Here is a 25,675-nt window from a genome sequence, read left to right on the forward strand (position 1 = left end):
TTTTTAAAGAATTGTTGAAAGGTGTCTTTTTAATAAATGCAATACATTCCCAAAGTCATGTGAAATAATCGTGTTACATAATCGTGATTTCAATACTAAAATAATCGTGATTATGATTTTTTCCATAATCGAGCAGCCCTAAGCTGAAGGAAATAATACATCACTTATCACTATTATTTTTCTTATCGGGCCAATAGCAATCACATAAAAAATTATCATATATCGGCCGATACCGATATGGTGGCCGATATCTCGTGCATTTTCCTTATCGCATTTCTTTTTACAGTATAAATTGGGTCTTTAAACAAAAATAGCTGCATTTAAAATGTTAGAATTGAGGGTCCCTGATCGCCTGCGCAAGATCATGTTTCTGAGGCATCTAAACTCCTGTGATGCGACACAGCCTGTGAAACAGAAGAACTATGCTAGAAGCACCGGTGTGTGTGTGTGTGTGTGTCTGCGTACCTGCTGATCCGGGGCAGGGAGTGTGTGATGGCGGGCAGCCGGTTGGAGACGGAGTAATGCACGAGCAGGAGAACAGAGAGAGAGACGAGAACAGCAGAGTTGATGACCACCGCCCCCCCCACGAAGCCAAAGACGAACAGCAGCACGAAACCCGGACTCATGTCTGACAACACGCGCTACGGGCCGCGCGCCGGCCCCCGATACGCCACAGCAATCCCATCGACACGAGAATCTGTCTGCGTGTGTGTGTGTGTGTGTGTGTGTGTGAGAGAGGGAGAGAGAGAGCTCTGCAGCCTCTAACTGCTGTGCTGTGACATCATCCACTCCACACACACACACACACACACACACACACACACACACACACACACACGACCGGCTTTGCAGCAGCTGTCCTTCCTAGCGTGTTGTTTTCCCTCCGCGCGGCTGATTAATGAACCGCTCTGTTACTTACGCGCTAATTCTCTATGCATTTTCCGGTTTCCATCAGCTAGTTGCCATAACAACACTTCTCATTGTCATTTGGTTTAACTTGATGTAGTAAAATAAATCAAATTAAAACTGAAAAACATAATACCATTAAATTAATAAAAACGATATTTTCTTGAAATAAAATGAACTTTAACTGAAATAAAAACTTAAAAACTTTATTTCAGATAGTTACCAAAGCAACATTTCTCATTTACTTTAACTTGATGTACTAAAATAACAGAAATAAAATGAGTAAAAACTATAGACATCACAAAAAAATTATAACTAATAAAACCTACTAAAACTTGAATACAACTTTAAAGCTGCACTCCGTAGTTTTTCCTCTTTGTCGTCATATCTGTTCGAAATCTGCTATTGCAGTTATTCGCGGAATTACCAACTTTACGTGGGTTGTGCCTCGGCGCGGCACAGAGCGGATCAATCCAGTGTTTTGAGGAGAAGGTGCGGCTGTCAGTCGCCGTCGGTGTGGATCCTGTCATTCGCAATCACAGATTCTACTTTTTGGAAGTATGACCAACATAAGAATTTTCACCGGAAAATGTTCTGAACAAATAAAATCCACTTTTGCTCAGACCACGATCGATCGCTTATCATATCACGTCGAACCATGCAAATTATACTTTGTTCTCAAATTGTTAATATTAACAACATCAGCATTCAAGTCAAATCAAAGTTTATTTATAAAGCTCCTTAAAAACACAGTGTGTAGCAAAGTGCTGTACAACTTCAAGCAGATTAGATCAAACACAGTAAAATACAAATAAAATAATAATACTAATATAAACATAAAATCAAAGCCTAACGGTCCTTACAAAGTAGCAAAGGCCTCATCAAACAAATATGTCTTAAGACGAGTTTTAAACAGGGTTACAGAAGTAGAGGACCTGATAAACACTGGTGACCCCTTCCACATCTTAGCAGTAGCGACTGGGAGAGCACGATCTCCTTTAGCTTTTAAGCGTGACCGAGGAATTACAAGGAGCAGCTGATTTGGGGATCTCAGAGATCTCTGTGAGCAACTAAAATGTATAAGTTCAGAAACATATTTTGATGCCAGTCCATGCAGAGCTGAGCCTGGAAATCCAGACCTAAATCTGAAAGATTAATGGTCTGGCATCGACTAATGAAGCTCGGCCAGCTCGAGGGGCGGCAGCAAGGATGCATTTGAAAATCTCACTGCACGCAGTTGGATAACACTACGACTAGGGCTGCACAATATATCGGAAAATTATTGTTATCGCGATAATAGTATATGCAATATCCGTATCACAGAGAGGTGCGATAAATTGCAGTTATTTTATGTGCCAAGCATTTGTGTGATGCATAGGTTGTTTATCCAAATTCGACCAATCAAATGGGGCCTTACTATCTTTATACCCGGCTCCCCAGTAGGTGCTATTATGCTATTGGCTAGATCGGGCCCAAAGGGGAACCTAGTGGCTCAGAGCAGAGAGTGGAATATAAAAACTAATGGCGGGTGTAGAGACAAGCGAGGAAAATGACAACAGCGAAGAACCTGTGCCTAAAGAGAACTGTATGTCTGAAATATGGCAATATTTTGGCTCCAATAGAGAAGACGTGTCATAAATGCAGGTACTGTGAAAGGGGCCGTTCACATATCGTGTCTAAAAACGCATGGAAAGCGTGGCCGCGCCGCTATCTAGCGCTTGCGTCTGTTGTTGCTATGCAATCATGACCTGCGTGAGCTGGCGGAATTCTGAAAAGTTGAGATGTTCTCGTCGCAGCATAGGCGGGCCAGGAATAATGTACTTCCATTTTGAGCTGAAATAACGAATTTGCATGCGCAAAAAACGCGATGTGTGAACATAAGTGACGGTGTCACTTAGTCGTGTCGAAAAATGTTGGCCACGTCGAGAGGAAACTAATCTCCACAGTAATCTGGAACGCAGCCTCAGGGAGCTATATGAAGACTTCAGAAAGTGTACCAAATCTACCAAAACTGCTAATGAAATGCCAAGTAACAATAACAGAGTCTCACAGACAACCATTAATCAAAGTGTTGCATGTGTAACGTTAACTCCTTATGAAAATCTGAGGATCAGAAGAATATCTATTAGCCTACCTGTTTATTTTAGTATGATCATTACATGTATAAATTATTTTTTTTAAATGTAATAAAAATTGCATTTCTCTACAGAAATGTTATATCGCAAGAATTATCGTTATCGCAATACTCAACAACAATATCGCATATCGCATATTTTCCCATTATCGTGCAGCCCTAACTACGACCAATCACAACAAGCCCCATACGCTTAGCTAGCAGCGGAGCTAACTGGTAGATTAGACTCTTGCCGTATCCGGTCGGCAAAACAGCAAAAACACCCTTCTTGCAAAGGAACGATTCGAGCGGTGTCTTCTGTTCCTGTTTTAGATGAAAAGCCAAGTCTAACTCGAAAGCCGTTTCAAACAACTGGTGTTCATCCAGAGCCATCTTGCAATGTTTACTAATGACTTCGACGTCACAGCGCTGTCGTCATCTCGCCTCTGGCCCCGCCTATATCAGATAACCCGATGTGATTGGTGCAGCTTGGATAGAGGGGCATATTTAATGAGCATCATTACGTAAATTCGCTGAGCAAATTCAACTTGTGCTCTCGATAGAACTCTGGATTACCAGGGTATGCAGAGCTTTAAAAGTACACAAAAGTGCCTTATAGCATTGCGTGACTACATTTAATGCCCTTCCGATATTATCAAACTGATTAGTTTAATTATAATTATATCAAGTGCTGTGAGAAAAGGCTATAAATCTCCACCTCCAGCATCCTCACACTCATAGCCGACTAGCTGAGACTCTTCTTCATGTGGACAGATGTGATGTGATGTCTGTCATAGAATAATCACAATTAATATCCTAATCAGAAAGCAGAATGAAACAGTAAAACTCTATAAAGCTTTTTTGACACTCCCAGACCAGAGCGCAGATTTAAAAGCCCTTTGCTAAACTGAACCATGTTGAAAATGTTGTCGCTCATGAAGGACGAGACTGCAGCTTTAGAGACGGACTCGATCAGAGGGTCCGTGTGCGGAGAGGATTATGGGATTACTTTAAAAACGTGATCATGTCAAATAAAAGGGTTTGATAAATCTTCTTTTATGATTTTAGGATCACCATTATGGGGGATCCTTGTAGGGCTGCACAATATATCGAAATATCGCAAATGTATATATATCGTGATATGTATATATCACAACGTCTTGCAATAACTGGAGTCATGAACAAGACAGAGAAAATCACTCACTCTCAGCTGAATAACTTTTGTAGCTTTAATAAGAATCAGGATATATTTCATTCATACAGTGAAAACTAAGCAGTGTTTTATTTTTACATTTGATTATTCAGTTTGTGTTGTTTAATAACTCTAATGTAGGATAACCTGAACCCCTGAACCTAGAGATGTGACGGTGATAATATTCTCCCACCGGTTAATCGACTTGTGACAACACCGGTATTACCGGTTTCATCGTGGGGGTGGGGGGTGTTAGAGTGATGTAATTTAATTTTTTTTTACATGATTGACATGCGATCTGACCAATCAAATTCTACCATTTTTGTGCGACAAAGCAGTCAGAAGAGTTATTGATTAACTTCGGTGGATTTGAACTTGGCTTTAACTGAGGCAATCTGTCACGACACATAAAAGAGCCAAAAAACGGTAGGCCTATTTTATTTTTGTTTGACTGACCAAATTTGAAAGTTGAGACTTTGTTTCATATTAAATATTACCTGCTCGGTCCTGTCTTTCAGCGCGTTGTCAGTGTCCTCTATTTTTCACTGCTTGAGATCATGTTGAGAACAATAACGCCCTATTTGAGGGTATAGGGCGCGATTTCGGATTCAACCACAGTGTTTGAATGGTGGGTTCGTTATTATTCATGAAAAACGCAACAACAAAACAGTACAATGGCAAACGCTTATATTAAACAGAACGTTTATTAAAAAGAATAAGAATACACCATGTAAGGTTATATTTCAGCACTTTGCGAATGGACAGCGACTCTTACGTAGCACGAACGCGTTCTCACGCATTTTGGGAAACGCGCGTGGAATTGCGGCGAGCGTAACCTTGCACATAGAGAACGCTCTTAAGAGCTAAGATACATCGTTATCGGGAAACCCGGCCCTGGTCTTCGCACTAGCCTAACTGAAAACTATGAAAGCCGTGTGACCGGCCAACCGGTAAAAAATAAAAGAAAAAAATACATTAAAGAAACTATTCCCTCTGATTTTGTTTCATTAATAAAGTTTGACTAATCGCAGCATTCTCGCATTCGTTTAGAGCTCGTGTGAATTGCACGTATAAAATGAAGTTAACGAACAACCTCGTTCCATCAGGAAAAGCCACATGAATTTCACTGCGCTTTATGAAGAGTTTTTCTTTTGCGTGAAGAAACCGTTCGCTGGAGATGTGTTAAAAGATTCATTCATGCACACGAGAGTGCATTCATGATTATTAGGCTACCGGTAGGCTATACCAATCCTTGTTCAAGGCCGAAAAGAGAACTCGATACTGACGCGCATCTTTTCCGTGTGTGTGTGTGTGTGTGTGTGTGTGTGTGTGTGTGTGTGTGTAATAGGCAGGACTTTTTACAGCGCGGTCTTGTTTTGTCGCGCTTGAATGGTTGAGCGTGATCATCCAACGCTAGTCAACTGGTGACAGAAAATACGGATACTGCGTAATTGCTTTAAAAAAAATGTTTTTGCGGTGCTGCGGTGGGCAAGTGATGAAACCGGTGTTGCGACTGAACACCGTGTTAACACCGGTAACACCGACTATCGTGCCAAGCCTACCTGAACCCCGAGGTTTACACTGATGTTATAATAACTCTAATGTAGGATAACCTGAACCCCTGAACCCCGAGGTTTACACTGATGTTATAATAACCCTAATGTAGGATAACCTGAACCCCTGAACCCCGAGGTTTACACTGATGTTATAATAACCCTAATGTAGGATAACCTGAACCCCTGAACCCCGAGGTTTACACTGATGTTATAATAACCCTAATGTAGGATAACCTGAACCCCTGAACCCCGAGGTTTACACTGATGTTATAATAACCCTAATGTAGGATAACCTGAACCCCTGAACCCCGAGGTTTACACTGATGTTATAATAACCCTAATGTAGGATAACCTGAACCCCTGAACCCCGAGGTTTACACTGATGTTATAATAACCCTAATGTAGGATAACCTGAACCCCTGAACCCCGAGGTTTACACTGATGTTATAATAACCCTAATGAAGGATAAGCTGAACCCCTGAACCCCGAGGTTTACACTGATGTTATAATAACCCTAATGTAGGATAACCTGAACCCCTGAACCCCGAGGTTTACACTGATGTTATAATAACTCTAATGTAGGATAACCTGAACCCCGAGGTTTACACTGATGTTATAATAACTCTAATGTAGGATAACCTGAACCCCTGAACCCCGAGGTTTACACTGATGTTATAATAACTCTAATGAAGGATAAGCTGAACCCCTGAACCCCGAGGTTTACACTGATGTTATAATAACTCTAATGTAGGATAAGCTGAACCCCTGAACCCCGAGGTTTACACTGATGTTATAATAACTCTAATGTAGGATAAGCTGAACCCCTGAACCCCGAGGTTTACACTGATGTTTAATAACTCTAATGTAGGATAAGCTGAACCCCTGAACCCGAGGTTTACACTGATGTTATAATAACTCTAATGAAGGATAAGCTGAACCCCTGAACCCGAGGTTTACACTGATGTTATAATAACTCTAATGTAGGATAAGCTGAACCCCTGAACCCCGAGGTTTACACTGATGTTTAATAACTCTAATGAAGGATAAGCTGAACCCCTGAACCCCGAGGTTTACACTGATGTTTAATAACTCTAATGAAGGATAAGCTGAACCCCTGAACCCCGAGGTTTACACTGATGTTATAATAACCCTAATGTAGGATAACCTGAACCCCTGAACCCCGAGGTTTACACTGATGTTATAATAACTCTAATGAAGGATAAGCTGAACCCCTGAACCCCGAGGTTTACACTGATGTTTAATAACTCTAATGTAGGATAAGCTGAACCCCTGAACCCCGAGGTTTACACTGATGTTTAATAACTCTAATGAAGGATAAGCTGAACCCCTGAACCCGAGGTTTACACTGATGTTATAATAACTCTAATGAAGGATAAGCTGAACCCCTGAACCCCGAGGTTTACACTGATGTTATAATAACTCTAATGAAGGATAACCTGAACCCCTGAACCCCGAGGTTTACACTGATGTTATAATAACTCTAATGAAGGATAAGCTGAACCCCTGAACCCCGAGGTTTACACTGATGTTATAATAACTCTAATGAAGGATAACCTGAACCCCTGAACCCCGAGGTTTACACTGATGTTATAATAACTCTAATGTAGGATAACCTGAACCCCTGAACCCCGAGGTTTACACTGATGTTATAATAACTCTAATGTAGGATAACCTGAACCCCTGAACCCCGAGGTTTACACTGATGTTATAATAACTCTAATGTAGGATAACCTGAACCCCTGAACCCCGAGGTTTACACTGATGTTATAATAACTCTAATGAAGGATAAGCTGAACCCCTGAACCCCGAGGTTTACACTGATGTTTAATAACTCTAATGTAGGATAAGCTGAACCCCTGAACCCCGAGGTTTACACTGATGTTTAATAACTCTAATGAAGGATAAGCTGAACCCCTGAACCCGAGGTTTACACTGATGTTATAATAACTCTAATGAAGGATAACCTGAACCCCTGAACCCCGAGGTTTACACTGATGTTATAATAACTCTAATGAAGGATAAGCTGAACCCCTGAACCCCGAGGTTTACACTGATGTTATAATAACTCTAATGTAGGATAAGCTGAACCCCTGAACCCCGAGGTTTACACTGATGTTTAATAACTCTAATGAAGGATAAGCTGAACCCCTGAACCCGAGGTTTACACTGATGTTATAATAACTCTAATGAAGGATAAGCTGAACCCCTGAACCCCGAGGTTTACACTGATGTTATAATAACACTTCTTATATACAGTAAAACACTGATGTTCACTGGCAGAAGTTTAGGGATGTTTTCTTGTCACAAAAAGAATGTGAAACACGTGTAGGTTATATAATTTTAAATATATGTTAAAGATAATTTAAGTTTATTTGACACACTTTAAGCATTATCGTATCTCAGATCGCATTATTTAATGAGTTAATGCAGCCCTAGATCCTTGATATTAAAATGTTTGGAAAAGCCATGCAAAAATAATCCCAAGCATGACTAGAGCCGGCCGTCGCTGAAGCCCTTGTAGAAACACTAATCCACATTTTCTGCTTGAAATATGTTTCTTATATGAGGATGTGCTTCAGTTCTCATGCTGTCAGTCTATTACAGAAGCCGTCTCATGCTTCTGTCTTCATAAACATCCACCAGACGATTCTCTCTCTCTCAATCCCTCTCTCTCACACACACACACACACACACACACACACACACACACACACACACGACCTACATTAGGAGATGCTCACAGCGGTTGCATGTGGGAGACCTCACATGGGTTATTTAAATGCAGAATCAAAGCAGACTGATGGGGAACACAAATGGAACTGGCATAAATATTAAATTGAAAATAATTATTAATAACACACTCCTGCATCTTAAAAAGAAAAATAAGTTGATTTGGAAAAAAAGGCCTAATATTACCTAATTTGATGAAGCAGAGTTCAAATAAATCAATAAAAACTTTCCGTGATTGCTGTTTTTCTCTCTCTCACAAAATTTGAATTATTATTCAAATGATGTGTGTATCAGCTGTAATGCACATATCAAAATACCAAAAACAGTCAAAAAGTCATTTTTGTTTTGTTTTTAATGACAAAAAAATAGGCCTAATAGGCTATAGCCAAAAAAAATCTGTATTTTTGGGCTAAATGGCGATGTGGTATAATCTCAGTATTTACATTTTTTTCTATTTGAATAAAAAAAAAAGATCTGAATTTATTTATATAAAAAAATATATTATTGATATATAATACTACCTCTGTAACCAGTAGGCGTGGCTTGGGAGTGTCCTCGTAGGGCAGCGAAGCAAGTGCATTCTGGGAGTTGTTGTCTTTCATCCACATGAGCCAAAAATACACTTTCTGTCTAGAAGGCACCAACTTCTAAAATAATTTCACATTTCTACTACATAAATGACCCAATTTAAATACACATTCATCTTTCCAGCGATGAAATATCCCTTTAAAAGCAGGGTTTCTCAAACTCGGTCCGGGAGGGCCACTGTCCTGCACAGTTTAGCTCCAACCCTGATCAAACACACCTAGCTGTGAGTTTCTAGTGATCCTGAAGACATTGATTTGCTTGCTTCCTTAGTGTTGCTTTTAAGATTATCAATAGAGGTATATTTGTCCCCACCAATCGCTGCACAAGTTAAGGTTAGGTATGATGACGAAAGCATGTTAGTGCTAGTCCTCCCGGAACCCATAGAGAACGCATTGCATGGAAGTCTATGGGAACACTGGGTGAAATCGCCCAAAAAGAGGCGGTACTCCACAGAACGTGACTCGATGCTGATTGGACTATATCCAGAGGCAGACAGTGACAGCTAGCGTAACTCTGAGGTTGAATCATGGGTTGAATGTGAATGTGATTAAAAAGTCCCTTTCACACTTTGGTGGTGGAGCGTCGCCCTATCGCCCTAATGAACAAACCACCCCTGATTTCATTCAGCAAATATGACACAAGCCGCTGTTATCGCTTGCTCTATACACACAGAAGCTGGTTATGGGACTTGTTTTTAACCGTGTAGGTGATAAATATCCTAATATATTAAAGATGAAACACCTGATCCGGCTCTGATTGCCCGTGTCTGTCGTCTCCCCCGTTTGCTGCTGGTGTTTGGTTCGCTCCAAGTGCTCCATGTAACTGTGGATCATCTGCAAACACAAACACTCACGTTATCGTTTGACAACACATGCACAGGCATCTCTTACACGAGCACATGGTTCTTACCTCTGTGTGTCTCTGATGGAGGGCGTTGTACTCTTTCTTCAGCTCGGCTTCCCGCTCTTCTAATCGTCCAACTAAAAACAGAGGAAAGTTTACTTGTGTTTTTATGTGTTTAAACGCAGGTCTACTGTGATCTTGGCTTTTCTGTATGGATCTAAACAGGACAGAAGTTACACGCTGTAGTAACAACACACAGACAGAAGGGGGCAGTACTGACACAGAAATAAAGCAGCACAGGAAACTTTGTCTCTCGGTCAATCTCTCATTATAATGTGTTATAACACTAAAACCTTAAAAACCACAGCTGGGATAAACACACCCCATACACAATATAGAAGGAAAAGTTCACACACACATGAAATGGTCATATTAACATTGTTTTGAAACAGTGGGAAAATTCCCACATGACCTGATGACTGTGGATCTTGTGGTCTTTCATCATCAAATATTCACGATGCTGATTAATGGGTTTTAAATTTGACAAGCCTCATAAATAATGTCTTCGACTAGTTTCAGGATCCTCGTCTCACATCTTCCGTCTGTAATGTAACTTAGAGACGATAAGTGTAAGATTACTCTCTATTAATCAGTTTGATTCTGTATCAGTGAATCGATTCACAACTCTGATTCAAAAATGTGTTCATGTCATAACTCAAAAATGCATTTTTCTAGAATTAAAATGTTTTATGTTCCATTTCTGTCACATTTTTTATGTGTTTGAAAGAGGTATTTTCTGCTCACCAAAGCTGCATTTAATTGATCAAAAATACAGTAACATTTTAAAATATTATTACTATTTAAATCATCTGTTTTCTATGTGAATATACAGTAAAGTGTAATTTATTCCTGTGATCAAAGCTGAATTTTCAGCATCATTACTCCAGTCTTCAGTGTCACATGATCCTTCACAAATCATTCTAATATGAGGATTTGATGCTCAAGAAACATTTATGATTATTATCAATGTTGAAAACAGTTCATATTTTCATGGAAACCATCATGCATTTTAATTTTCAGGAGTCTTTGATGAATAGAAAGTTCAAAAGAACAGCATTTATTAGAAATATAATCTTTTGTAACACTATAAATGTCTTTACTGTCACTTTTGACCAATTTAAAGGGACTATGTGTAGCTTTTTAGGTATTTTATTATCTAAAATCAATATTTTTATTCATAAATATGCCCTCAATGGTGTACAAATACCTATGCCAATGATCAGACTAATCCTCGTAAACGAAGAATTTATTATCTTTATATACATGGGACGGGTAAGTCCACGGAGGCTTCCATGTAGTTCCGCCATCTTGAAAAACTATAATAGCAGAGAGGGACAAAAAGTACTAGGCCAACGCGTTTCCACAACGCGTTTTCGTTCAGAACCAGCGTCACGTGACTGAAGCCAGCAGAAGCGGAGGAGCAGAGCAGTGAGAGGCGCTTGTCACTGCACCGGCAAGTTTAAAAGGCTGCACTGCACGGTTATTTATACACCGTTCATTCATACATATGCTGAGTCACAGGATAAGGAGTCCTCGTCGTCGAAAAAGTTCAAAATAGACCGTAAAAGGAAACGTGACCGGAGATTACAAAAACAAGGGTTAATGTCGGGATAGCTAACGCAGGAGAAAGCTTTCAAAAGAGACGCTGAAGTTTCCTGCTTTCTTCTCGACAGGTAAGTCAATGTTACGGCCTTAATTACAAGCTTTTTTTTCATTGCTTGGTTGTGTACTTTATCGCGAAGCAAAGAGGACATGGAGACTGACAGAATAGACAGAGCAGGTTACTTATGATATAAACAAATCTCAGCTCTCAGATTCTGTCACTTTTATTACGAAATTCAAACAATATATACTGTTTTTGGCGCTTGTAAATGTGACGCGAGTCACGACGGATCCCTAGCGGCACGTGAACCGATCATCTCTAGCTAGTAAATAAACACAAATGAACAATGTTGAAAGATACAGTACAACTTACCGAAATGTATATTCCTCATACATTATATCGACCAATCAATCAAACAAATGGTAAACAGCTGGAGAACAATTATGTATGTCACAACATTTACCTCAGGAAAGCCATTTAATGACCATAATAAAGGCTAGCAGTTAGTTGGCTAGAAAAAAAGAGCTATTGCTAAATATGTGTACTATATTACATATTTATTATATTTGTATTTATATCATTAAATAAAGTTATTATAATAATAAAAAAAACGCATTATGTATCTTTCTGTATGTTTACAGCATTAGGTGAGTTGTTTTTTTCTTGAGAAAAATTAATGCCTATCTTGTGTAGATATCCCCCCCACCCCCCGCTCCTCCATAAATCTCACTTCAAGCAAAACTCAAAAGTTGGCAGCTATGTTATATAGACAGTAGAACATTTATAGTTAAAAGTTAAACAGACTCTTTGATGAATAGCAGCTATTGAGTAAAGTAACGATAGAGAAGGCTCTGATGATGATGATATCTAACAATGCACTTACTTCAAAAAATATAACGAGTAAAGAAGGCATTACTACTAATTACCATAGTTAATGTTTTTCACAGTCAGTAATTGATAACTAACAATCTTTTTTTCTTTGTTTCAAGTTTCAGTTTCACCAAGAAAAACTCGAAGTGCTATTATAAGACATCCTGTCATAGCTTTTTGGTACATACCAGCTACCGTAGATGCAACGCGCATTTGAAAAAGTGAGGCGCTGGAGAGCATTATTCATTTGAATGCAAAATACAATTTCACCACTAGATGGGAGAAATTCCTACACAGAGTCCCTTTAATGAATCCTTGCTGAAAAAAAAAGTTTTAATAAAAATAAAAATTAAAATTAAATTAAAAATAAATAAACTTTCTGACCCCAAACTTTTGAAAGGTACTGTACCTAACATAAGCAAAAATAATTAAATATCATTCTTCCAAGTTTTAACTGACAACCGTGCAAAAAACATGCCTTGACTACCTTTTTAGTTGCATTAAACATGGCAACAAAAGCTGTTTTGGTCATAATTATGGTTCCTGGGGAAGAAGTGTAATAAAAAAGAAATCAAAATTAAAAAGAAATTGTACAAATGCAGAACAGTGTAGAAATTAGAAAGTCTTTGTAAGGTTGATTTGTTATAAATCTAGGCATTTGAAAGTTATCTATGGGAACATAGTAAGAGAATGAAAGTGTGTGTCCATGACAGTCATTCATCATATCAGACACTTCTTATATCAGACTGTAAAGTCCTCTGGACTCAGTGGCCCTTTATGGTTACAGTAGGGAAACAGAAAATATCTCCATTAACCACAAAATGGGAAGTTCCTGCACAAACACAATTGATTGAACCAGAATGTTGAAGTGCAGGGAACACAGTTTTTAATCCTCGTTCAGGACACTGAAAGAATTGATGAGATTCAGTAGATTGTGTGTGTGTGTGTGTGTGTGTGTGTGTGTGTGTGTGTGTGTGTGTGTGTGTGTGTGTGTGTGTGTGTGTGTGTGTGTGTGTGTGTGTGTGTGTGTGTGTGTGTGTGTGTGTGTGTGTGTGTGTGTGTGTGTGTGTGTGTCACCTGACAGGAGTGTTTACGTAAAGCACCCGGAGCCCAGCCTGGCAGTAAAACACGGTCATACACACATCATGTGGCCGAGTTCAGCAGCCCTTAATCTGTAATCCAGTTCAGCCCGTTCTCAGTTAAACACTGTGTGTGTGTGTGTGTGTGTGTGTGTGTGTGTGTGTGTGTGTGTGTGTGTGTGTGTGTGTGTGTGTGTGTGTGTGTGTGTGTGTGTGTGTGTGTGTGTGTGTGTGTGTGTGTGTGTGTGTGTGTGTGTGTGTGTGTGTGTGCAGCAGGGCCCTGTGAAATCCCTGTTATTTTTCCCAAATTCCACATTTTTCCTTTAAATTTTTGGGGGACTTTTGGACAATTTAACAATTTATTAAAAGTTTTTTTATTATTTTTTTTATTACATGTTTAGCACAATATGAAATACATATTTTTTTTCTCAAATTCCTTTTTATTTTTTTTTACCATATTCTGTTTCCTCTTCTGGATTCTATTTTAATGGTTTAATTTGATTTTAATAATCAATGATTTAGGAATCAATTCTATGATTTATTTATTTATTTATTTTCCAGAAATTCTGTGTTGTGTATTAAAATTTTTCTGGCAATCAAATGAAGCCATAAAACATTCATTTAATTTATTTTAATCATATAAAATTAAACTTTTTTTGCCAAGCAAAAACACGGAAGACAAAATCTGATTATTCCTTAAAAATAAAGTTTTTGAACGAACGAACGAGAAGATACAACTGCGTATCATATAAAATATCATGTTTATTAAATATGGAGCTCAACGGCAACATGTAAAGGAAGAAAAGTAGCGGCCCTAGAACAGAGCCCTGAGGTACCCCGCAAGTTATAGGAGCAGAAGAATGATGATGATTCCCAATTTCCCTTGTGAAAGTTCTGGCCTCCAGGTGAGAGGAGAACCAACATAAGGTCACTTCATTTACCCAGACACACCGGTCACGGCAGACTAACAGAAAAACATGATCCTTCGTGTCTTAAGCTGCACTTGAGTCCAAGGTCAGCTGCTAATAAAATGTAAATTTGCTAGAGCGCTGAGGTGAGGGGAAGCGGTTCACTTACTCTGATCTGCGTAGTTCTTGGTCTTGAGCTCCATCTGTCTGGTTTGAGCCTCCAGAAGCTGCACACGGTTCTGGAGATCCTTCTTGTCTTGCTCTTGCAAGTCCTCATACTCAATATATCTCTAGAGGAGACAGAGAGAGATTTTACACACACTGACATATCCAACAGGTACATTTTTAGTTTTACGTTTTTTCATAGAAGACGTTTCTTCTGCTCTCCAAGGCTGCATTTATTTACTCAAAAATACAGTTAAAAATATACTTTATTCCTGTGATCAAAGCTGAATTTTCAGCATCATTACTCCAGTCTTCAGTGTCACATGATCCTTCAGAAATCATTCTAATATGACGATTTGATGCTCAAGAAACATTTATGATTATTATCAGTGTTGAAAACAGTTGGAAACTGTGATACATTTTATTTTTCAGGATTCGTTGATTAATAGAAAGTTCAAAAGAACAGTATTTATTTGAAATAGATTTTTTTTAACATTATCAATGTCTTTTCTGTCAGTTTTGATCAACTTAATGCATCCTTGCTGAATAAAAATTATATACTTTCTTTTTTAATTGCTTTGTAAATAATTTTTTATGTGCATTTAAGAAGGAAAAACAGCCAATTTTCTACGATTTTCTAAATTTTTTGAAGCATATATTCATCATTTTTGGATGACGACACGAGTATATCTCGCATGGGATGTGCCGATCAGACACACAGCAGGGTCAGGGCTCTCAGTTACTCCGGAGTATATAAAAGTCAAGTGCAAAACACAAGGTCAACACAGCAGTCCGAGCGGGACGTGAACCAGGGGTCATTTTTATGATGGTGCAAAGCCATTTTACACTTCTTCAACTGGTGGAAGCCAGAGACCGACTGCTAGAATCCCAACAGCTGCTGATCAGTCACTCATTCCTGCTTCACTCTCTCATACACTAAAGATGAACGAGCCAATGATGGGCGAGGTCTATGTGTCATTTCCCCTCCTTCAGACACACACACACACACACACACACACACACACACACACACACACACACACACACACACACACACACACACAGTTAGATGTCACCCAAGCCCTGCAGCAACATGAATGAGCGCACTGGACCACAACACTAAGAGCTCCAATGACATTCACAATAATCAGAGACAAACATGCAAGTTAATATGGTGTATATGCAATTGCATGAATAACTGAAAATGACCAGGAAAAACAATATGCAATCAGACAAATTACTGCATTATGTTACTTGGTAAACAAATGATGCCATGAGAGTTCATAATGACGCCTCTTAGAAATCAATAACATATGTTTCTTTTTCCTTTTCCAACGCCAGGCCAGTTTCTACGGCTATGTTCATGGCTTTTGGTTCAGTTCATGGTTTAGTTATATAAAAGTAAAGCTGATGCATATGCATGCAAATATGGTGTATATACAAGTGCATGATTAACTAAATATGACCAAGAAAAATAATATTACAATCATACAAATTACTGCATCTAAGATATCAAATTACATAAGTTTCTTTTTCCTTTTTTTGTGTTCATGGCGAGAGTCAGGTTTAGTCGTACAAAAAGGTTTCTTTTTTAGTTACATTAAGACTAAAATTTGATTTACTTGGTTAAAACCTTTTCAAAAGTATCTACAGAAATTCCTCAAAATGAGTAGAAGTATTATTTATAGTCCAGTAAAATGTTTAAAGAGTGGATTCTGACAAGATGAACACTTTGAGAAATTTTCCCCTTGATAGTAACAATGTCCATATTTAGATCCATCTGTGTATATTGGGGTATGTTGTGGGAATATAGATATTATTTCCAGAAATTGCTGGTGATTGTCATTCGGATGAGTTTTAGATTTTTGGCTTCTAGCTAAAATCCAGGTGGATTTGGGTCCTATTGATTTCATGGAAGAATTCTGCAAAAAAAATGTGTCTGTTTCAAAATGTTTAAAGTCCCCCTGTGGTGTAAATCCAGCTTTTAATGTTGTTTATGTGTCTATGTGGTGTTTTTAATATGCTTTAAGACAAACCATGTGTAAGTTCATAAGTCGACAGCATTGCTGAGTATTTCCTCCTTAAAACTGCAGTGAACCAAAGACAGTCTCAAACACACACTTTGAAATCGCTGGTGTTTCTGACGTCACAAACTACCTTGTAACCAATCAGATCAACGTGTGATCGTCAACCAGTGGATCTCTGAGCTGAGTGAGTGAGTGGAGGCGGGGCTCATTTGCATATTCATAGAACCACGCATACTAAATGAGGCAAGGGTGTCGAGTTACAGTCAAGATATTTGAAGGCATGAAGATATTTTTTCAAGGAAAAAACATTTAAATATGTCTATTTGGTGATCAAAGATGAGTTTTAAGGGATACAATTATTGACTAGAGATTCTCTAGATGGGTTTTAATGTGTAGACCAAATAGACAAATGCAACTTGGTTTTCTTTTATATATTAATTGAACGCTGAATAGGCTGGATTTTCCTTGTTTGTCTCAAGTTGTAAAGACAACATTCATTGGCTTCCACATACAGACTTTGGACTGGTGATGTTCTGTAGGCTCCCTAAGCCAATCGTATGCCTTGCTGGTGTACAGAATCCAAAAGTCGTATATATGAAGCTGACAGAAATGCGTACAGACAGTTTTTGTGTGTGAGAACTTGAAACCGGATTCTATTGTTTATCTTCAGTTGGATTTTTTTGCTCGATAGGATTCATGTAGAAAATACAGATATCATCTATTCTAGGCCTATATGAACATCAGAACCAATGACTTCACAATGCTGTCTATTTTAATACAAAAAAACAAATCCAGATAAAGTTCCTGTTCATGAAGGCCAGACGGGGTTCGCGCTATCCTGACTCTAAAGAGTCTGATCGATAGAAATAATTTAATGAAGATAGGAAAACATCCTCTAAAATTAATTTGGTACAAATCCTTTAAAATTCCATGTTTTCATAGTGTGTCATAGGCTTTCTCCATATTATAAAAGACATCAACAACATTTTCTTTCATAATAAAAGCATGACTTTCAAGAAAGAGAAGGTGGTGCTTCGACCTTTCCTGAATCCACTAATGAGATGTTTACATTTCAGCATCCAGACCAGCAAGTGGTCAGAGGTGGAAAGAGTACTGAAAATTTGTACTCAAGTACAAGTACCGTTACATTGCTGAAATAATACTCAATTACAAGTAAAAGTACTGGTGTCAAAAAAGTAATTAAGTAAAAGTACAAATTACTCTTCTCAAAAACTACTCGGAGTACTAGTTACTAATTACTTTTTAGCTGGCGATAGTTAATGCATTACCAATAAAAATATACAACCAAATCATAGATTTATGTAGAAAATAGCTACTTTTAACACCTTTTTACCTTATTGTCGAAGGACATTAATTAGTGGATACTGGAATTTCTAACTTCAATATGACACCTTGAAATATGTCAATATTCAGTTGGCCTAGCCTATAATTTTTAATACCATCGGGAAAACTACTACATACTAAATATTTGAATATCTACATTTTTGTCCATCCATTTTGTCAAGGCAATCATTATTTTCAAGCATTGAAAAGCACAACACTCATTGTAACAGTAATCTATTTGAATGGAAAAGTTTAATTCAAGTCTTCTGAAGAGACACGTCCACTTTATAAGGAGAGATTTTAATTCAGGCTTTTGTTTACATATTTAAACATTGATCAATAACCATTACAATAATCTAATATTTACTCACTCAGTGTATTTGTCTTTACAATAGGGTAACGTGAACTGTTGCAATAGCTCACACACAGCACGAGGAAGCTTGATTTCAATTCAAACTGAATTTAATTTGCAAAAAGACTAGATTTTTCATAACTTTTGACAGCGTTTAATTCAAGAGCATGGAGAGATTGGAGCTGGACGTCATTTGAGTCTGCAGTGAGAACCACTTGGAGAGATTCGCGATTACACATGATATGACACACAGTCCGAGAGCGCGCACTCAATATCCGAGTCCAGTTCATTCGTAGCCTACATTTGAGAGCTCGCGTCCAGTTTTCTGCGATTACATGAATGTGCCCTCGCGTTATAATATTGTTTGTGACATTTGCCATTAAAATATGCCATAGAAACTTGCAGGTATTAATAAAATTATGCGTAATAGGCCTACCTGCAATCCCGCGCTGAGGGGAGGCGGGTGTGTCAAACTCGCTGTCGTTGAGATGAGAGAATGAGAACACGCAGCTGGTATCGTATTGGTGTATAGGCCAAAATGAGTATTGACAGATATTTCAGTATTGATATGTATCAAAATATAGATATTTTGACAGTACTACTATGTAGTTTGTTGTTCCAAACTTTCAGTCCAGCCATTAATCACTCGAGCTCCTCGCCTCCTTCATGATCAGCTCTTCAAAACCTGCTGCGACTGCGGCGGCTTTCATTCAATCCAAATATCAGGGGTTTTATTGGTCCGTTTACGATTGAATATTTTTATTGGCTACCGAAATGCCATTCAAAGATTTGAATATCAATTCAAATTGTACTCAGTAACGAAATGTGATTTTACAAGTAGCGAAGTAGATTACTTAGCTTAATATGTACTTGAGTACAAGTAAAATTACAGATTTAAAAATATACTCAAAAAAGTACAAGTACCCAAAAAAACGACTTAATTACAGTAACGTGAGTAGTTGTAATTCGTTACTTCCACCTCTGCAAGTGGTTAAAGCTATAGGACAACAATTAAATGGGATCATTAATGGTATTTTCCTGGCTTTGAAATAGTTAATATTTCTGCTTCATGCCACGAGAATGGGATTTTTCCTGATATCCAGCAATTTTCAGAAAAAGGTGAGGTAGAGTCCTTAAAAACGGTTATACTACAGGGCTGCAGAATGCTTGAATCTGATTGGTTGATGAACGTTCTAAGGTGTTCAGTTATATTCATGAAACTCATGGCTAAAGTAGTTCCGGCAGGTTTCGACCGCATTACAGCTGCATATCACTACGCCAAATGATTTCAGTTATTTCAGACGACAACAGCAAAAGAACCAAAACCCACAACATCACTGACCACGCAAATAAATACAGTAAACAATAGGATAAAATCGACAAATTATTTACATGTTTTTAATGTTATGTACGAAAAGCACATATTCTCTCTCTCTCCTGCACAAACATACATACAGTACAGACACACACACAGTACAGACACACACTCACACAGAAACGTGTGACGCTGCTCTGATGATTTTATCAGTAAAATAGTTTAACAACTTAAAAGCTACATGACATTTCTCACTAGTGAGGAAATAACGGTGTTGTTCTTGAAGCAGATCAACTTACAGTTTCACTATTAGAGACGCTGATGTTGAACACTTGAGAGAGACTCAGTTAATTCTCTCTCTCTCGCTAATAACTCACTGCATTAATAACTGCATTAATAACCGCATTAATAACCGCATTAATAACCGCATAAATAACTGCATTAATAACCACATAAATAACTGCATAAATAACCGCATTAATAACCGCATAAATAAATGCATAAATAAATGCATTAATAACCGCATAAATAAATGCATTAATAACCGCATAAATAACTGCATAAATAAATGCATAAATAAATGCATTAATATCTGCATTAATAACCACATTAATAACCGCATAAATAACTGCCATCAGTGGCTCAATCCTCCTTCACTAGCTCTAAAATGATGTTTTGGAATTAGCATCGGATACGTGGGATTAGATGCGTAAGAAATTTGTCCCACAAACAAGAGGACGTTTTAAGGACAAAACCGAAGTATAAGCAGAATAATTAACTCCGGGCCGTTGGAATTATTGAATTATGTGACCGCATTACCATCTCAGGTGTGCATTATTTTTTTCAAATAATTCAACGGCCCATTGTCAATTATTCCTTACGTAATAAATTGTATCTGGTTGAACAAGCTTACGTCTTTAGTCTACAGTGCTCCTTAAACTCAGATTTTTTAATACAAACAACACAAACTCATAAGGTCATCTGGCCTTTTCCCCCTAAAAGTGTGAAGCACATACAGTATATTTGTCAGCCCAAGCTGTTAATCAGACGCCTACGTGCGTCTGCAGCTCACATGAGCCTCTACCTGATGATGTTATCAAGCAACTGCCTCAAACTTCACACGGAGAGAAGTGCATCTGTGTCGTGTCTCTGCTGATAAAAGGAGGCTCCGGGACATCAGAGAGTCCTGACACACACGTGTGTGTGTGTGTGTGTGTGTGTGTGTGAGGGTCTTATGATCTCAGAGAGCCGCGGGTCAAACCTGCATATCCCTGCTTAACCTCAGACTAAACCCTGCAACATTAACATCATAACAGATGGAAGCTTTCAATCCAATTCAATTCACATTTATTTGTGAATTTTCACAATACACATCATTCCAAAAGCAGCTTTACGGGAAATGCATGAGTCAATTTAGAGTGATGTGTTATCAGAGGGAACTGTCTTAGTTATGCATTTCAGAAATGTACATGTACAAAAATCACAGTTAGCTAAAAATGTATTAATTTAAACAATGTAATAAAGGCAGAAACAATGAGCTCATTGAAGTAATGAAGTACTGCCTACTTCCAAGTAAAAGTCCATAATCAAACCGTGTCCATCTACAGCAGGGGTCTCCAACACGTCACTCACGGCCTGATTGGAGGGTGCTCGCCAAGGGCCGTTCACATATCGCATCTTTTGCACGCTCAAGTTCGTTATTTCAAATAATTGAAGCGACGCGCTCATTTTTTCCAGGCGACTTTTACTATTAATAATGAAAGATAAGCTAATTTATCTTTTTTGACTAATTCTTTTTATAAAAATTATTTAAAGGCTGAAATATGCAAGGTTTATCTTTTTATAAAAACATTTTTGTCAAAACTTTATTTGAACTTGTACATGTTAGAAGATAACATGTTGCAAGACACTCCTTTAAAATCTGGCCATCATTTTTAAATGTTATTATTTTAATGTTTATGTAAACAAAAAGTGCATATTGATGCTAAGTTTATTTGTTATTTGCTGGTTTTCGACATAAAACTTGGTGAATTGATTTTATTGTGTAGTATTAGTACTCTTTAAACAGGATTCTGTGATAACCGTGATCATTTTGGTCACTATAATCATGAAATGAAATTTTCATGCCATTTCATCTCTAGTTATGATGCACTATATAATCAACAATAGATATGTGTTTTTACAGTATAATGTGCAAAGTACAATATTCTAGATTTTTTTTTTTTGCTCTGACATTTAAGGCCTACAAAAACTCTTTTAGGTCTAAAACAGTTTTGATAGTTGCTAATATGAGAGTTATGAGACATTATTTAAGAGATTTAAGTATTGCATTACATGAGTAGCTCTCGGCCACTTTCATTTTTAAAAAGTAGCTCTCAAATGAAAAAAGGTTGGAGACCCCTGATCTACAGCATGACAACATAAAAACTCAATAGTTCGATTCTCAAACAATATGATTTTAGTCGGAGAAGACACATTAAATTGATCAAAAGTGGCAGTAAAGACATTTATAATGTTACAAAAGATTATATTTCAAATAAATGCTGTTCTTTTGAACTTTCTATTCATCAAAGAATCCTGGAAATTTAATTGCATCACGATTTTCACAGAAATATGAACTGTTTTCAACACTGATAATAATTATAAATGTTTATGAGCATCAAATCATCATATTAGAATGATTTGTGAAGGATCATGTGACACTGAAGACTGGAGTAATGATGCTGAAAATTCAGCTTTGATCACAGGAATAAATTTTACTTTACTATATATATTCATGTTATTTTAACCGCTTTTTTGTTGCCTTTTTCCTCCTATCATATATTTTAGTAATCATCATAAATTAGGTAGGCCTATCATTTGAAATCTTAAACACTCAAAATTCATCCTGTGAAAACTTTGAAATTGGACATTGTGATATCACGGAAATGGCACTTTGAACACTTTTAGTGGGCGGTGTCATATTTCATATTACAAAAATTTTTGAACTATTTTGTAAACAACTTTTTTAATCCTAACAATACACATATCGTCAGAAAGGTCCGAGTCTCAATGTTCTATATTTGGCAACGCTTTTATGATAGAAGTGATATTGTGAAAGAATTGTATTAATATGTTACAAGAAAACACAAACATTTTTAATTGAATGTCGGAGTCTAACGGTGGCTAATGTTTGTATTAAGCTTAAACAAAATCTCAAAGGAACTTACATTTTTGTGATATCAACATCAAATTTGGAACCCATATTGGTTAGACATATGACTTTGACTTTATAGGAATTTTAGAGTAAAAAATATTTTGTGAAATATATATTTTATAAAATAGGTTAGTAAATTTGCTTTACAGTAAACTTAAACGTCTATAACTTTATTACACTTTAATTTTTTGAAATGCTTTCACTTCAGCAATAATCTGCTGAGTGTCGTCTTTAGAGAGAGAGAGAAAACTACAAGCAATGATTTTGAGGAATAACATTGTTTTGGTTTTGCTTCGTCTCTGCGTGACTGTGCTGATGAATATGAGCCTTCACAATAGATGATGCTTTACAATGCACTCTGCTAGAGAGATTCATATGGCAATTTATCTGTTCAATAAAACACCTTACTCTCCTGTTGAGTGATAAAAACACCCTCATCTGCACTTTTACAACATTTCCAATCCCTCAGTTCTCACCATCTCTGAAAAGCTGAGCAAATGTTGATTCATGTTATATTACGAGCTCGGTCTCGTCCTCTTTTCTCCAGCAAAATCTCCTCTGTTCGGCGTTTGTTTAAAACTGGTGATTTCATATCAGTCCTAAACTTGACAGGGTTAACTTTGAACAAAAAGTTACATAGTGTACCTTAAGGGATGCATCGATATAAAAATGTTAGCCGATATCGATAACCGATAACCATTTATATTTGAAAGCCGATAACCGATATATTGGCAGATAAATCAAAATCCACATTTTTATATACATTTTGAGAGCCTGATTATAAAAACAAAAGTCTCATCATGTCCCAAACACACAATTATCACGTTCTCATGATAATGTTATGTAGCCGATATGACAGACTTGCGCTGCACATGTTGCACTTAAACTCTATTTTCCTTTTTTTTTAAAGTGATTTCAATCATATTTCAAGCAATTCAAAACCCATCATGTTGAACAGTGCACATCTGAAGTGTCTCAGCTTAAGGAGATAATACATTATTTATCGGCTTTAATATATCGGCCCAATTTTCAAATCACGAAAAATAACAATAACATTAAAACTGATCATATATATCGGACAATACCGATATGGTGGCCGATATATCGTGCATCTCTAGTACCTTTGAATTGTAATAATATTTCACAATTGCTATTGTATTTTGGCCCAATAAATGCAGCCTTGGTGAGCATTACAAACTTAACTATCCCAAGTTTTTAGTTAATTAAGGCCAATTATTGTATTTACACCCCCTCTAAAGTCATACAACTCTCTATGTAAACTCCTTCTGCAAGAACAGTTTCATTACGGAAACTCTCTCATCAGTGTGTCTCCTAACAAGTGGGCCATAATTAACTAGGGCAGTATTCTGGTGTTACCCATTACCACAGATCAGCACGTAAAAACCATATAACTGCTTATGAAATATGATATGATGTCTATATTGGCTTAGAAACCGGAGAACTCACTCACTGTGGACAGACAGTGACGGATTATGCAGGTCAGGAAATAACATGCATCATTTGTGTGTGAAAGGCACAAACCTGTGACTGTAGTCGTTAACTGGAGCTAAATCGAATAAGAGCATTAGCGTTGAACCCCGCGCTTGCTTTATAAAGAGAGACATGTTTTAAAACACACATAATGGACTTGCTCTTCTCCGGTCACAACAGATGTTTCTGAAGCGACACTGAAGGAAGTCCTTATGCACGATTTACAAACACACAATTCAGAGCCAACCTACAAGGCTTCCAGCTAAGCTGGCGCACAGGCTTGTGAAAGCGAGCACGTTCATCATATGATGCGGAGGACAGCGCTCATATGAGCAGAGGAAGAGTGTCTGGCTGCATACAGACTTCAGGCTCTCGCTCAGGATAATATCCCCATTGTGCCTCACAGATAGAGGCTGCTGTGTACGCCACTATTGATAGAGCTCTCTTTAACTCAACTGTGCTTCCTCAGGGCTCAGAGCCACGAGATACGCGCCGATAGCAAGGTTTCGCTCGCCTCTTGGGTGCTCCCAGCTCTGGTTATCCGAGCTTAGCGTTATGCATGGGTTCACTGGCACTGAACTGAGTCACATGAGGTCAGTGTGGTAAATCTTGGAAACATGCATTCAAATTCAGCAAGCAATGCTTAAATGTGAAATGCATCCTGTAATTGTTCAACCTACATAATCTCTCGCTTTGCTTAAAACTTAGTGCAGCTTTTTGTTATTGGTTTAGTGTAGGGATGCACAACATATCGGCCACCATATCGGTATCGGCCGATATATGGGATTTTTCAGAATCAGAATCATTTATAATGTTATTGGCCCGATACATTTTTTTGGCTGCTATATAAAAAGGCGATAAATAATGGATTAGTTCCTTCAGCTGAGACACTTCAGATTAGAGATGCACCGATTGATCGGCTGGTGACCGGAACTGGCCGATTTTCATGTGATCGGCCATGACCGGCGACCGACCGGTCAGTCTGACATATGCCGATTTTATGCCGGTCAAATGCACTCTGGCGGCGCATGATTAACATCGCGCGACATCAGCATCACACGTGCACATGGAACGCACATTTAGGAACCTCGTGAATTACGTCCGTTTCACACCGCAAATGTCAGCGGCGCGTGAGCAGTGCGGGTGCTTTTCTTCCGGCGTGCATGTTAATCAATGAGTGCATTCACACCGGCAGCAGGAGCGGCAGCAGGAGCGGCAGCAGGAGCGGCGCGTGAGCGGCAGCAGGAGCGGCAGCAGGAGCGGCAGCAGGAGCGGCGCGTGAGCGGCAGCAGGAGCGGCGCGTGAGCGGCAGCAGG

At 38.1% G+C, this 25,675-nt stretch overlaps 1 protein-coding gene across 4 annotated transcripts in view; it reads right to left on the reverse strand.

The window, feature by feature from the left end:
- The window catches only part of spag9b (sperm associated antigen 9b), an 89,135-nt gene that overhangs the window by 50,579 nt on the left and 12,881 nt on the right, over nucleotides 1-25,675 (reverse strand). For 3 of the 4 annotated variants that reach the window (XM_082152064.1, XM_082152063.1, XM_082152065.1), the window contains exons 2-4: nucleotides 14,639-14,759; nucleotides 10,016-10,086; nucleotides 9,848-9,939 (exon numbers count right to left, since the gene is read on the reverse strand). In XM_082152064.1, coding sequence (XP_082008190.1) covers nucleotides 9,848-9,939; nucleotides 10,016-10,086; nucleotides 14,639-14,759 — 284 coding nt within the window. Of the gene's footprint in view, nucleotides 1-465; nucleotides 802-9,847; nucleotides 9,940-10,015; nucleotides 10,087-14,638; nucleotides 14,760-25,675 lie in introns of those variants that run through there. The other variant, XM_082152066.1, reaches the window with a different exon arrangement.

The sequence above is a fragment of the Leuciscus leuciscus genome (genome assembly GCF_965113295.1).
Source record: "Leuciscus leuciscus genome assembly, chromosome: 21".
Classification (NCBI taxonomy): Eukaryota; Metazoa; Chordata; class Actinopteri; order Cypriniformes; family Leuciscidae; genus Leuciscus; species Leuciscus leuciscus.